The 12,764-nt window shown below is 43.7% G+C and overlaps 1 protein-coding gene across 1 annotated transcript; it reads right to left on the bottom strand.

The window, feature by feature from the left end:
- Nucleotides 1–947: 947 nt before the first annotated feature.
- Nucleotides 948–10,639, bottom strand: LOC119331972 (phosphoinositide phosphatase SAC3-like). Its single transcript, XM_037605150.1, has 16 exons — nucleotides 10,189–10,639; nucleotides 8,488–8,692; nucleotides 8,226–8,391; nucleotides 7,534–7,756; nucleotides 6,928–7,004; nucleotides 6,616–6,797; nucleotides 6,449–6,546; nucleotides 5,473–5,606; nucleotides 5,259–5,387; nucleotides 4,703–5,111; nucleotides 4,098–4,219; nucleotides 3,893–3,985; nucleotides 2,881–3,054; nucleotides 2,639–2,755; nucleotides 1,900–1,975; nucleotides 948–1,497 (listed from the first exon to the last, which is right to left on the bottom strand). The coding sequence occupies exons 1-16, from the start codon at nucleotides 10,249–10,251 to the stop codon at nucleotides 1,411–1,413; spliced, it is 2,355 nt and encodes a 784-aa protein (XP_037461047.1). The 5' UTR covers nucleotides 10,252–10,639; the 3' UTR covers nucleotides 948–1,410.
- Between the last annotated feature and the right edge of the window lie 2,125 nt (nucleotides 10,640–12,764).

The following is a 12,764-nucleotide window of genomic DNA, read 5'->3' on the forward strand; positions in this document are numbered from 1 at the left end:
GCTAATGATGTGATGAGTCGCTGTCGCTGAGCTGAACTGAAAAGCTGAGCTGAAAATGGGGGCAGTCCAACCTGGCATGATATTCCTATGGGCGTCGTGGCGTTGCCCATGGCATCGGATCACATGCCTAGACTAGGGCGGGGAAAGCCATGGCTGGTGTGGCTCATGAGCACGTGAGAGACCTACCAAAGTGCACCCATGCCGTCGTACTGGCTTTTGCTCAAGCCACGGGCCAATTATATTTGGAGCGAGCGTTATCTGCTTTCTCCATGGACTTTTGGTCTATCAAGCACAGTGTCCGGCAACATGGCATGGGCGTGGCGAACTGAAGCTTGCAAGGATGAAGGACCCATCTGCACCTCATCTACAGACATGTTGCTTTCTGGGAGATCAATGAATTTGGCAGCTCTCCTGCCAAAAAAGACCACTGCGAGCTGAACACGGGAATTCCAGAATATATATTTTGAATTATATGAGAGTGCCTATTTCTGCCTGGAAAAGAAAACCCCATTCACCTTTTATAGGGTGAGGGTCAATATCCAACCACCATCTGTTCCACACTGCATTTTATTTCCTTGACACTGCACCACTATTATCGGATTTACCATTTAAAACAATTTCAAAATATTGCCAGTTTAAAAAGATAACACATAGCATACAAGTTAACAGTATTGCACTCATGGTCAATACCTCATGCGCCTACAAGCAAAGTGTAACATCAAGCAACAAGATTTTGCTAAATTCATACTCTGATACTTCAATTTCAGCTTAGTAATGTGCAACTGCAGAGATTTAAAAAACAAAGCATACTTTTAAGTTTAATGGGAATCAATTCAATTGCAGCACAAATTGGAGAAAGATACCGCCACACTACAAGCAGGGGCAATCAGGTAAAACCGAGAAATAAGAAAACAGGGCTGCCATGATAAACAAACCAAACAAACGCAAGAAAAGTATCCCTGATTCCGAGGGACTTAAAAAAATACATAGCATCTCCTCTGTTTTGTTGAATACAAGGTACATGTATCAAGATATCCCAGCCTAACGGGTTGAGGGGAAAATGGTGATTTCGAGACCACCTCAACTTGGGGGGGAAATGTCAGCAGTTCATATATATTTACACAGTAGAAACACGAGCGATGGTACAACTTTCCAAAGAATAATACACACTACCTACATTCTTTCTTTCCTTTAAGAAAAATATGAACAATGCCTATCTACTCACCCCTAGAAGAAATAGCTGGTCAACAGCAAACAAAGAGGATTTTACACTTCGCTAGAGGACTAGTTGGATGGCTGTGACAATGCGAGATCACAAATCACAGTGATTATGCTAATGGCTTCTCCTCGCAACAATAGTCTTGTAAGTGTTGGGAGCCATCCTGTAGCTTGAATATACATGATATGATATCAGTACCAAAAAGCCTCTCCCTCATCAACCCATTGCAGGAAATTGTGAGATAACCCCTGAGCGTGTATCTCTGCCAGGTGATCTTCCTGAAAATTTCAGATGAAATGACTAATTGTTGGACAAAATGATATCAACCGTGTGCATATTTTCACCCAAAATGATCTAAATGATGTTCAGCCAATGCAATGATCATGCTTTGAAGCAAACTTTTTCCATCTGTAGTCAACAAGTACAGGTTCGCAGTTCCAGAAGGAAACACTTCTACTGTTTACCAAATGAAAGGGGAGAACAGGTGTTATCCCAGAATGACGGTTGTTGTCATGTTCTCTTTTGAGTGGACAAATGCTCATGCATGATGAGGGAGCATGAACTTCCAAACGAGATAAAACGAAAGAGAACATGAAATTAGGGCAGAAGAAAGTTTTGTGAAACATGATTGCAATGCACAAATAGCAAGTAGGATTGTTAGATTGATCAATTGCACTAACCGTTATCCCAGGGGTTACACCACGTTCACCATTATCATTCACGTTAGGAGTACTTACGGCTCTTGATCTGCTCAAACTGTCAAACATAATGTGCAACATAAATATAGTGAGAAGGACAGAAAAATCTTCTTGACATCAATTTTGAAAGTGCAGTATTAATGAGCAGTTCCATGGTCACGTCACTGCAATTAGGGATAGTAGAACAAATGGGCAAATAAAGCAAGAACTTATTAAAAATATTCATCCTAGATCTTGTTCGGTATAAGTATAAAAGATGGCATGGCCTACATGGCCTGTATGACCCATAACTCTACTTCCTATATAAAATTCTTGCTAATGGAATAAGAGAGTGTTCAAGGTTGTGACTATCTCTTCTTAACATATCGCAGTTCAGTGTGTGGTTTCAGTGAGCATTGGATGGACACTTCAACAGACTGATCAGAGAACACATGGCAACGATTACAATATTTTAGGTTGCCTCTTATTTATAGAAATCTGGTACAAACAAAGGATCTAAAGATTGTGTTCAAAGGAACCATTTTTGCAAGCTAACTATTTATTCTTCAATGATAAATGTAGAATAATACCAACAGAAATAATGGAAATGTTATACGAATGATTCTTTGTTCCACATTTTGTGTGCATGACTGCATGTGTACAAATGCAACAAATAAAAAGCTTGATACATTCAAAGACACGGATACAGGATCAACAAGGGAAGGCAGGCAGTATGAACAACCTTCCATTGTCTGAAGCTGAAAGCCAGTCAAGATCAAGGAAATTTGAATCCCCAGAAAAGTTGCCATAGTCAAGCTCGCAACTGGTATACTTAATATGAGGCACTGTTGGAGTATACCTGCAGTAGTTTTCAATAGAAGAGAGAATCATACCATAAGTATTAAATGTTAATTTCTGCACATTGGTATATGCTCTTGACAGAAAATAGAAAGGTGAAGTTCCAGAACCAGAACTCAGACAAACCTTAATTTTGACACCGCATCATGCACCGAACCAGACCGGCAGTTAGGAGGTTGTAGCTCATTTTCGAAATCACTAAATCCTGGTGTCGAAATTCCATTTGGACCATTGCTGGACAGAGAAGTGTTGCTTTTACGAAGAATGCTGCCATCTGATCTTGACCTTTTTATAAGTTGACTGTGACAAATATACAACTCGGACAATTGATAAGATGGATTTTAATGATTTGCAAAATGCATGTGCGGATAAAATAAAGTATAGACAATTCTTTAATGAGGTGGCCCTAAGATCAGTTTGGAAACACTACGGAAAGGTATTTTGTACGGATGTTTTTTACCAGGTTGTACTGTTTTCAACAATAGACAACTCACTCTGTTTCAGGACATCAAATCTAGCGAACCTAATACACAAGGATTTGAGTGTAATAGCAAGAACAAAAAGTAACAAAACAGGGAGACACTGCCCTTACAAAAAGGTAAATGAGACGACTAAAAACACATATTTCTGTCCTAACTTCAAGAGCACAGGTGAAACTAGCTGTATGCACTGGATGGGGTCTTTTGTTTTCTCCTTGGTCGCTAACTGTGGAATGACACAAGACAATCACCTTATATTATCACAATAATGAGATGCCCTACACATTACAAGTTTTACCGGCATCATGTTTTTAATTCCAGAATTAAAAAATGATAACCATCAAACTCTGCTGGTCAGAACTTCTGAAGTGAACAATCTAGGGTTGAGTTAGCACCCACTTGTCTAAATTACTTTCTGGTCCCATATTCTCATGCAAGCACTACTGGCCCGTTCTTGTTAATAGCACTAGTAGCACTGTACTAATTATGCTGTTGCTGTTAGCCAACAAATAAATGCACTTCACGTATAAGGTCAACATCCACGTGTGACCCAAATTGGGGGTACTTGTTCTAGTAGTTCAATCAAAAGGAAAAGCTTATGTCTTGTGGTCTTGTCACATGCATTCAAGAAAACCATCATAACCACCATATAAGTTTACCTTGTTTTGTCATCAAGGACATTCTCCCCAGAAACAGACTCTGACTCCCAAGGTGCAAATATTTCCTGCTGCGGTCGGTGGTAACCCAAGAATCTACAATTTTAAGAACGCAAAAACAACAAGTATAACAAACTCAGTACATACTATTTCTTATTAAAAGTATATAAAGGGATGTGTAGTGAACACTGAGCTTAACCAAACATACAAATTTATTGCTGCCTGTTTGTAAGCATCCATATAGGCATTACTGTAGTATCGCTGTAGTGTCCTGAAGAACTCTTGAGACTGAATAGCAAACTTAAGGTGCCCTCTCTTTGCAGAGAATATCTGTACATAAAAGATAAAACCACATGTAGGTTCATCAGATGAGTGCTCAACGAACAGCTGAACATGAAGAAAACATGTCATATTGGACCTTCTGAGGCTCATCAATCAGCATAACTCAGTGAAACGACTGCCTTTTTTTTGTCCTCGAGCTATGAGTCATACCCAACTTAAGCAACAAGTTCTCGTATACGGATTGGATACTAGTCCTCAAAACCAAAATCATTTTTTTAAAATCCACTTAGATACATGGTTCAAATCATTTTCTTGAAACAATCCTGGTATAATTGGTTCACTTTGAAAACTAAACCTAAAATAAAGAGCAAAACTAGAGAAACCCTAAAAAATATATGCAGTATAATCAAACCTATTTCATTCTGAGTCTTTCTATTGACGTGAGTGAAGGAACTGAAGCTTATCTCACATGCTGAAGCAACATACCACAAGTGAAATTACTGAAACAACAAGATTACATTGTAGGAGTACCTTGTTGTGTGCAGCCGAACCACCATACTGCAAAGCAAGTGTGTCACCCATCCGCTCATAAAAGTGCATCAAATGGTGGGCCAAGGGGGAGTCTAAATCAAGCTCTGGAGATTCTACAGAACCAAGTGCATGCAACTGGTGTCCAAGAGAAGCTAAACCATAGGCATACTGAGCAACATTTGTGCGGTCTAAACAATCTATACAGTTCGTGCGCAATACACCCTTTTGTAATTTGGGGGGCTTTACTGTTGTCGATCCATTGTTAGTGGCTACATCTTCTGCAATTCCACTAGTGGAGGTATCAGAACTACCACATGTATCTTCTTGGGATATGTCACCATTATTATCGATACAGTCTGTGTTGCCACCGTCATTTTTGTCATCACATCCACGAAAACCACAACCATTCCTGTAAGGTGTGAAACGAAAAATCAGAGATAACACAAACAAAAATGTTTTGTCTTTGGATTAAGGCAGTATCCTATTCATGAGGTAAAAGATAACAGCCACTCAAATTAAATGGCAAAGACACCATTACGGAATAACAAATACTTACAATGGAGTATGTAAATTAAGGGAGCTCCCAGGTGTTTGAGCTGAGGAAACTTGACAATAAAAGAATTCTGTCAAGTTCAGAGCTTCGAATGCCACTTTCATAAGTACTTGGAGGGCATTTGCATTTTTGCTGAAATAAAACTCGCTTCAGTAATGCACGTCAAAAGCATCTAATAAACCACAACTGGAAGGTGTACAGCACAAAGAATTGATACCTTCGAGTGCTTTTATTAAGATCCCAATGTAAAAACCTCAAATGATTTTCGACTGGTAGACCATTATTTATAATCTTTATTGCTTTGTCAAATTCTTGACGAAGTGTGGATTCCCGCGGTTTCCTCTCGCGTGTCTTGACATAGCAGCAAAAAAGAAGGTGAGAGCATGAGCTTTTAAAGTAACCTTCAACCACATAAGTGAAGGTCTCCAAAACTAACTTTGATCATGCCACTGTTCTGTTAGATGTATCTATTGTAATCTATTTTTGAAACCTCTTAAGATTATAATTTTAACAAGGGGATTTTACACATTTGCCATTAGTTCAACTACTAACTTGTGTTCTGCTGTAGCTTTTTTATGAACTATGCACATGCTACTGTTCCTTTTAGATGTATCTATGTATATGCCACTCTGCTCTTTCTAGATTCAGTTAATGTCCGTTAACACTCTTTGACTCCATACTCTCCTCGCCGGCCCAGTCGGGGAGGCCACTAGTGGTGCCTTGCTCAGCCTCACCGCCGGTGCTAAGAAGCAAGGAGAGGAACTTGAAACGTAGCATAAAACAGCAACAGATGTTTACACTACAAACTTGGGTATAATATGCTTGCCTAGAAGCAGCCACATGGGTGGAATACTTACAATGAGTCAGGGTTGGAATAAGAGCACATACTTACTGGTGGGCCTATGGGTATTCCAATCGTTCGACATTGCACTAAACATTGAGTGAACAGTAGCAGAGCGGTGTGGAATATGTATAAGTGTAAATACACCTAACGGAACAATGGAATATGTCAAGATAGCAGAATGATGTATTTTTCTAAGTCATTTCTACCCGGACTATTTCACATAGCTGGTCTAAACACCCACGAAGATATTTTTAGTCAAAACTAAAGCAAGTCGACTGCACGCATTCAAGGATGAAGGCATGAAGCATCCATCAGAAGTCTCACCGCATAATAACAGTGTGGGACTTACCTTAATCAAGTTTAAGATGATGATGGGATCTCCATATCTCCTCCTAAGATTTTCAAAATGAAGCCTGGTTGCTTCATAATTATTGCCCTTCTCATGCACTGAAAGAACAAGCAAATTAAAACAACTGAATGATACTCCATGCAGCAAAGAAGGATTTCAATGCTTACATATGATATCAGGCTTAATAATAAGCTTTGATGTCTCTTGGGACCAGAATAGAGGAATAGAACCCCTGTTCTGCACAACAGAGCTTATTTGCCTAGGTCCAAGTGTGTCATCAAAAACAAGTTGCTCAGTCTCGACATCATTTGCTACTCTGCCCTCCTCATTCACACCTCTCCTTAAATACCTGTTCAATACGAGTGGCGAGATCAAGCAATTCAATGGTCCATATTTCCTTTTGAATCTCACCCGTTCAAATCAGATAACAAACTAACAGGAAAAATATATAAGAATAAAGGGTTTCACAAGTGACAAACCTGGTTCCAGCATAATGCCTCGATCGTCTAGCAATGAGAGTCAACATAATGTCCTTCCCAGATATTTTCATTTTATCCTTGAATTAATTAAGTCAAATCAAATAATTATACTATTAAGAAAATGGTTTCCTAAGAAGCACTTACGAGTAAAGGAAGTTATTTAATCGTACAGCGAGTGTTTTCTGCTACGTCTACATTAGATAAGTTTTTCTAATAGAACAGATTGAATTCACAATCGATGCATATCTTACAAAAGATAAAACATTTGGTATAAAGTTTTGCCACATCTTATAACTGTATCTAAATATTTGTAGGCTCTCCTCTTCACTATGGCATGATTTTACATTTTTAAGTGTGGAAAGTAAATTTGAAGACATGGTACTATTACTAGTCTAGCATCAGAAAATAAAAATAAAATGCCTCACTAAGTAGTAAAACAAATGAAGAAAATAAACAGGGAGAAAATTTAATGCGCCAATATCTGTCATACCATGCAGACAGTACTTGAGATAAAGGATCCATTTTATGGATGCAATCTACCGTAGACACAAGTTCTCGTGTTGAATATGACATCACTAAAAGAGATCAATCTCATGGGGTATATACCTGTTTAAAGAAACCATAGACTAACGCAACAGTCCAGCAGGTACTTTGCAGAATGTTACGAACCCCTCGTGTTAGAAATTCATTCCATACAAACATTGTGTCATATAGGTCCCATCCTGCCTGTGGATCATTAAAATTCTTCTGGAGACTTCTCATGATATGGTACGAGTGGCTGAAAAAGAAGTCTTTCCTAAGATCTATTGTCTGCAAGAGCTTCTTGTACCTGCACACATAGTAAACATCGCTTTATAAGGACACATAAAGTGTTGCATATGGGTATAGGAAATAAATAATTAAATATCAAGAAACAAAAAATCAATGGGTTAATTGGATAAATGCCACTCGAATTCTGGCGATTCCGAGAAATGCCACTGCAATTTCCAAACTTTGAAAAATGCCATTTCCAGTGGCATTTTTCAAAGTCTGCAGTGGCGTTTTTCAAAGTTTGCAAAATTTGCAGTGGCATTTTTCAAAGCCTGCAATGGCGTTTTTCAAAGTTTGCAAAATTTGCAATGGCATTTTTCAAAGTTTGGAAATTGCAGTGGCATTTCTCAGAATTGCCAGAATTTGAGTGGCATTTATCCAATTAATCCAAAATCAAATGCTTCACAGATAGAAAATATTGCCAACAATCAAATTTTGTGAACTGATGTGAAGTCTGGGATATCATTGATATGTGGGATACAACATACCTGTTCTCATCGTTGGAATTTAGAAGCGTTTGCTTCATTTTGGAATTAGATAACTGGATCATCACAGTCTTGGTAACTTGGTAAACTGCATGGCCAAATATAGCACCAATTTTTCTCTGCTCGGTGATAATTAACATGTAATAAGGCCCAAGGAACTTAATGAAACCTGTATGGGAAATTTATCATTGATGCATAGTCACAACAAAAAGAACTGCCATCTATTAGCATGGTATCATTATCAGAGAAAGATGGGATAATTTACCAATGATTCCACAACAATTTGTAACAAAATTGAGTCCACCAGTTGACCTATGGTCTTCATCTAGAGTTTTTCGTAGATCAAGATATTCACTGTGTGAGTACATGGTAGAATCCTCATCTATGTTGAGCTCTGATGGCTCCAGTCTATCAATCTTGAGTAATCTCCATAATGTTTTGTCAGTGTTAGTTCCGAGAATATAAAATTTCTGCAAAAAAAAATCACAATTTAAGTATGATGAACAACATCAAAAGCAAAGCTACTTGCATCATGTTATATGATGTCAATAAAACTACAACTACCTCTGTTCCAAGATAGATGATGTTTGGAACACGTCCCCATTCAAACTTGTCATATATCACATTAATGGATTAAAATATACAACGGTTAGGTGCAAATCATACCATAAGGTTTGTCATGAAAAATAGTTGCACAAATTTATCTGTCAATTTTTACAAAAAATAATGGTCAAACATACACGCCGCACAGTGGGCAGAGTAAAAAGAATCTTCTACTTTGGAATAACAAATGTCCAAAGAGTGGGCATTCACACCGGAAATGAGCAAAACCTCAAAATAAATAGTGTTTATTTAGCATCGACTGACTCCCAATTGGCCAACAGTGATGTTTTTGCACCATAGGATCAGAGAACCGAACGGCCCACCCCAACCAAAACTCTCTCTCTCCCCGCAACTCTCCATTTCTTTCCTCCATTCCGCTGGCTCTACTGCCATGAAGACTGGAGGCGATCAAGCATTTCCTCGTGACCCCCAAGCCTCTGGTGATACATACCCCCAGACCCTAACTCCCCAACTCGCATCACCTCTGCATCCACCTTGCTATGGCTGCGAAACCGCATCCGCGACCCTGCCAGCTCTGACTCTAACCCGTCTCCCCTCAACTCAGCACCGTCACACCGATTTTTTTGGCTATTCGATTGTTGCCAAACTGAAAATAAGTCTACAGTAAGATAGCAGTTCGGTAGATAAACAGTAATAGATCACACAAAAGCAGCGGTGATTAAATATTGGAAATTAGATTTAGAAACTAAAAGAAAAGGCACAAGGCTCTCGTCCTGGAATCAGAACTCCAACACTAACCTACAAAGCTATCTAGAAACAAAGAAAGCCTCCTCCATTTTCTAACCAGAGATGAACAAAACGCAACAGGAGAAACACAATTCCGTATCTCCCGGCACGGAATGGAACAACACCATCACACAGACAGCTAGAAACTTCATAAGCACCTCTCGCGATAGTCAGCCTGCACCCCCCCTCAACCCCAAGCAAACCAAAATCACGAGCACAGGTCGTGAACGCAATTCCCAATCACAGAAGTGTCACGCAATGACCCCAAGCAAACCCATATCACAAGCAGCTGCAGCTGATTAACATCAGGATCGCAATTCCGAATCTCGGCCTCGGCCGTGGCAGCATGGAGACCATCCAGATTCCAGGTGGCCACAACCCGTGCCGTCGTCCACAACCGAAGCCACGCGCGACGCCAGCCCCCTTCCGAAACAAACGGCCCGGTAGCTCGGCCATTTCCGGAACCACAAGCTCGCCCGCCCGCCCGCCCGAAGCTCGCGCAGGGTGGGTCGCCGAATCGAGCATCAGCAAAGCAGGAGGCAACCAAACGAGGAAGCGCGTGGCACATAACAAAGCCCGCGGGCGCAATGTGATTTTGGGGGGCGAGGGCGCTCACCGAGTCGGTCTCGTACAGCTCGAAGCTCTCGAGGCAGCTCGGGTCCGCCTCCGCGTGCGCCATGGCCGGCCGAACGAATGGACTCCCCCGACGCTGGCCGGCTGGGCCTCGACCGCCGCCGCGGGGCAGATCAGAGCCCCGCCGCCCCCCGCAGGGACCCTAACTCCGCGCCGCCCGGCAGCTTGAGGTAGAACATTCCCCCGGGGACCCCGCGCGGATCACGGCGTCAGCAGCAGCCGCGCGGCAGAGCCCAGACCGCGCGCGAGAGAGAGAGAGGCTTCCCTTCCCGCGGCGAATGGCCGCGCCCTCGCGGCGGGATCCGGGGAGCTCCCGAGCGATCGCGGGCCGCCTCTGCGCGGCGAGGTTGGGGAAATCTGTTGGGGAGGCGGGGAGGAGGAGAGGGAGGTGGTGGTGGTGAGGGAGGCCGTGGAGAGAAGAGGAGATGATTATTTTCGTCTGCCCTCCCCCCCTCCCTCCCCTCTCTCTTTTCTGTTGGGGCGTCGGAAAAAAATCCGTGAGGCGTGGTCAGGTCAGGTCAGGTCAGGCAGGGAGTAGAGGAGGAGCGTGAGCTGGCCTGGCCTTATTGGGTCAGTTTTTCTTTCTTTCTTCCTTTCTTTTTAAATTGTTTTTCTCTGATGGTTTTGTGTACGTTTGTGCCACTACTGCGTGTTTTAGATTATGTCATGCCGACTCATGTGTATGCTTTTCAATTTTTGTGGAGACTTTCAGCTGTGGCACTGCGTTGTCTCTAGCTGTTCGGGTTTTATTGTCAGTGTGTGTTTAATAATAATTATTTTTTACCCCCTAAAGGCTGGGGAAAAGCTATCTATTGCAGATGATGGATTGGCGGAAGAAAGCAAAAATATTACGAGCCTTTAGGGTGGAGAAAATGATTCTCTGGCGACATGAATTGGTAAAGAAACTGTGGTGGGTGTGGTTTCAGGCTACACAGAACGTATAATATGACAATATGATGCCAGTGCATGCATTATTAGTCCATTTAAGCAGTTGCTGTTATTTTAAAAAAAAAGGGAGGGGAGGCAGGGCAGGGCATATTCGGGCGAGGGTGACAAGACGGTGGCTGATTGGCGCCGAAAAACGTGGCTGCAAATCCTCCACCTGCCCGCCACCCCTGACACCGCCGGGCCATGCGGAGCCGCCGGCCGGTTCCGACGCCGGCGTCCGGCGGCAGCGGTTTGCCCGAGCGAGCACGGAAGACGGAACGCACGGGCCCCATTTTAGGCCAGGAGGAATACGTCACCGGTATTTGCTTGTACGCCATATAATTCGCAACGTGCGAAATGTCAATCGCCAAGATTTTTCTTTTGAGGGGTCAATCGTCAAGATAAGCACGCACATAACCGACCAGTCCACGGCCCACGGGAGCAATCTTTTTTTGGGGGATGAAGTTGCCCACGGGAGCAATCTACTGAGGGGAATTGAGCAGCTCTGTTGTGTCCAGGGAGGGAGAAAGGGAAGGGAGAGCGCTCTCGTCTCGCGTGTCCCCGTCGCCGGCACGCGTTGCATCGCGTGGACGCGACCGAGCGCGCGCGCGCGCGCGGTGGAGCGGCCGCGGCGACGTGGGGCGGCCCGGTTGGCGCCCGCGCCCTCGGCCCGCGCGCGTTTTACAAAGCGGGAATGATTGGGGGGCGGGAGTCGCCCGGCCAGTGGCAGCGCGCCACGCCGCCGCGGATCCGGTTCCTCGGCCGGCCGGCGACGTCGCTGTCCTTGTTTTCTCTGCTCTTCCCTCGCCCCGAGCCGTTTCCGTTGATGGGCGTGGGCGGTTGGCCCCGTCCCGCTGGGGGCGCGCGTCCCAAGCGGAACCGCCGACCGCTGGCTATCGCTCCCGTCGATAAAACTACGCGTGCATACGTGATTTGTCGCCGCTCAGCTTTTTTTTTTCCCTTCTGGAGCAGTATAGTCAAGTAGAGTGGCGCCCCTACGCTACGATCAACTGTTGCTGGCTGTGCATCGGTCGACGACGGAGATTGTGGTAGCATCTCGAGTCAGGTTTGTCGCCGCTGAGCTAGTGGAATAGATGGATCGAGTGCACCTAAGATGAACTGTTGCTTACATCAGTCGCCGACTAAGAGCATCCCTAGCAAGTCCCGTAAAAGGCCCCCGGCCCCGGAAAATTCCAGCCGACCTGCGGGATTTGCGTTTTTGGCAGTCCGAATAGATCTTGCATATCGATCGGCCGGTGGAAAAAATATACGGCGTACTGGATATGCGGCCCCTCTGCCGCTATATACACGTCACCAAGGGCATTTAGGGTTAGCCCCCCAATCCCCTCCGCCGCAGATTCGATTTGCTCCGGCGAGAAATTGTGTCCTCCTTTCCTCTGCTTTTCCCCCTTCTTCACAATATCGATGGCCGATGGTGCTGGTGGAAGCCGGGGTAGCCGAGCAAGCGCGAGCAACACGACACGAAGGCTGGTAGATCCAGTCGTGTCGTGGTGCCATGGAGATCGAGGCAAGCGCAGTAGCGCGGCCGGCTCTCCCGGAGCAGCGGGCGAAACCCTTGGGCCGGCTTCGATGTGCTCGACGAACACATCTTGCCGCACATCAAGAGATGAT

The sequence above is a fragment of the Triticum dicoccoides genome, chromosome 7A (genome assembly GCF_002162155.2).
Source record: "Triticum dicoccoides isolate Atlit2015 ecotype Zavitan chromosome 7A, WEW_v2.0, whole genome shotgun sequence".
Lineage (NCBI taxonomy): Eukaryota > Viridiplantae > Streptophyta > Magnoliopsida > Poales > Poaceae > Triticum > Triticum dicoccoides.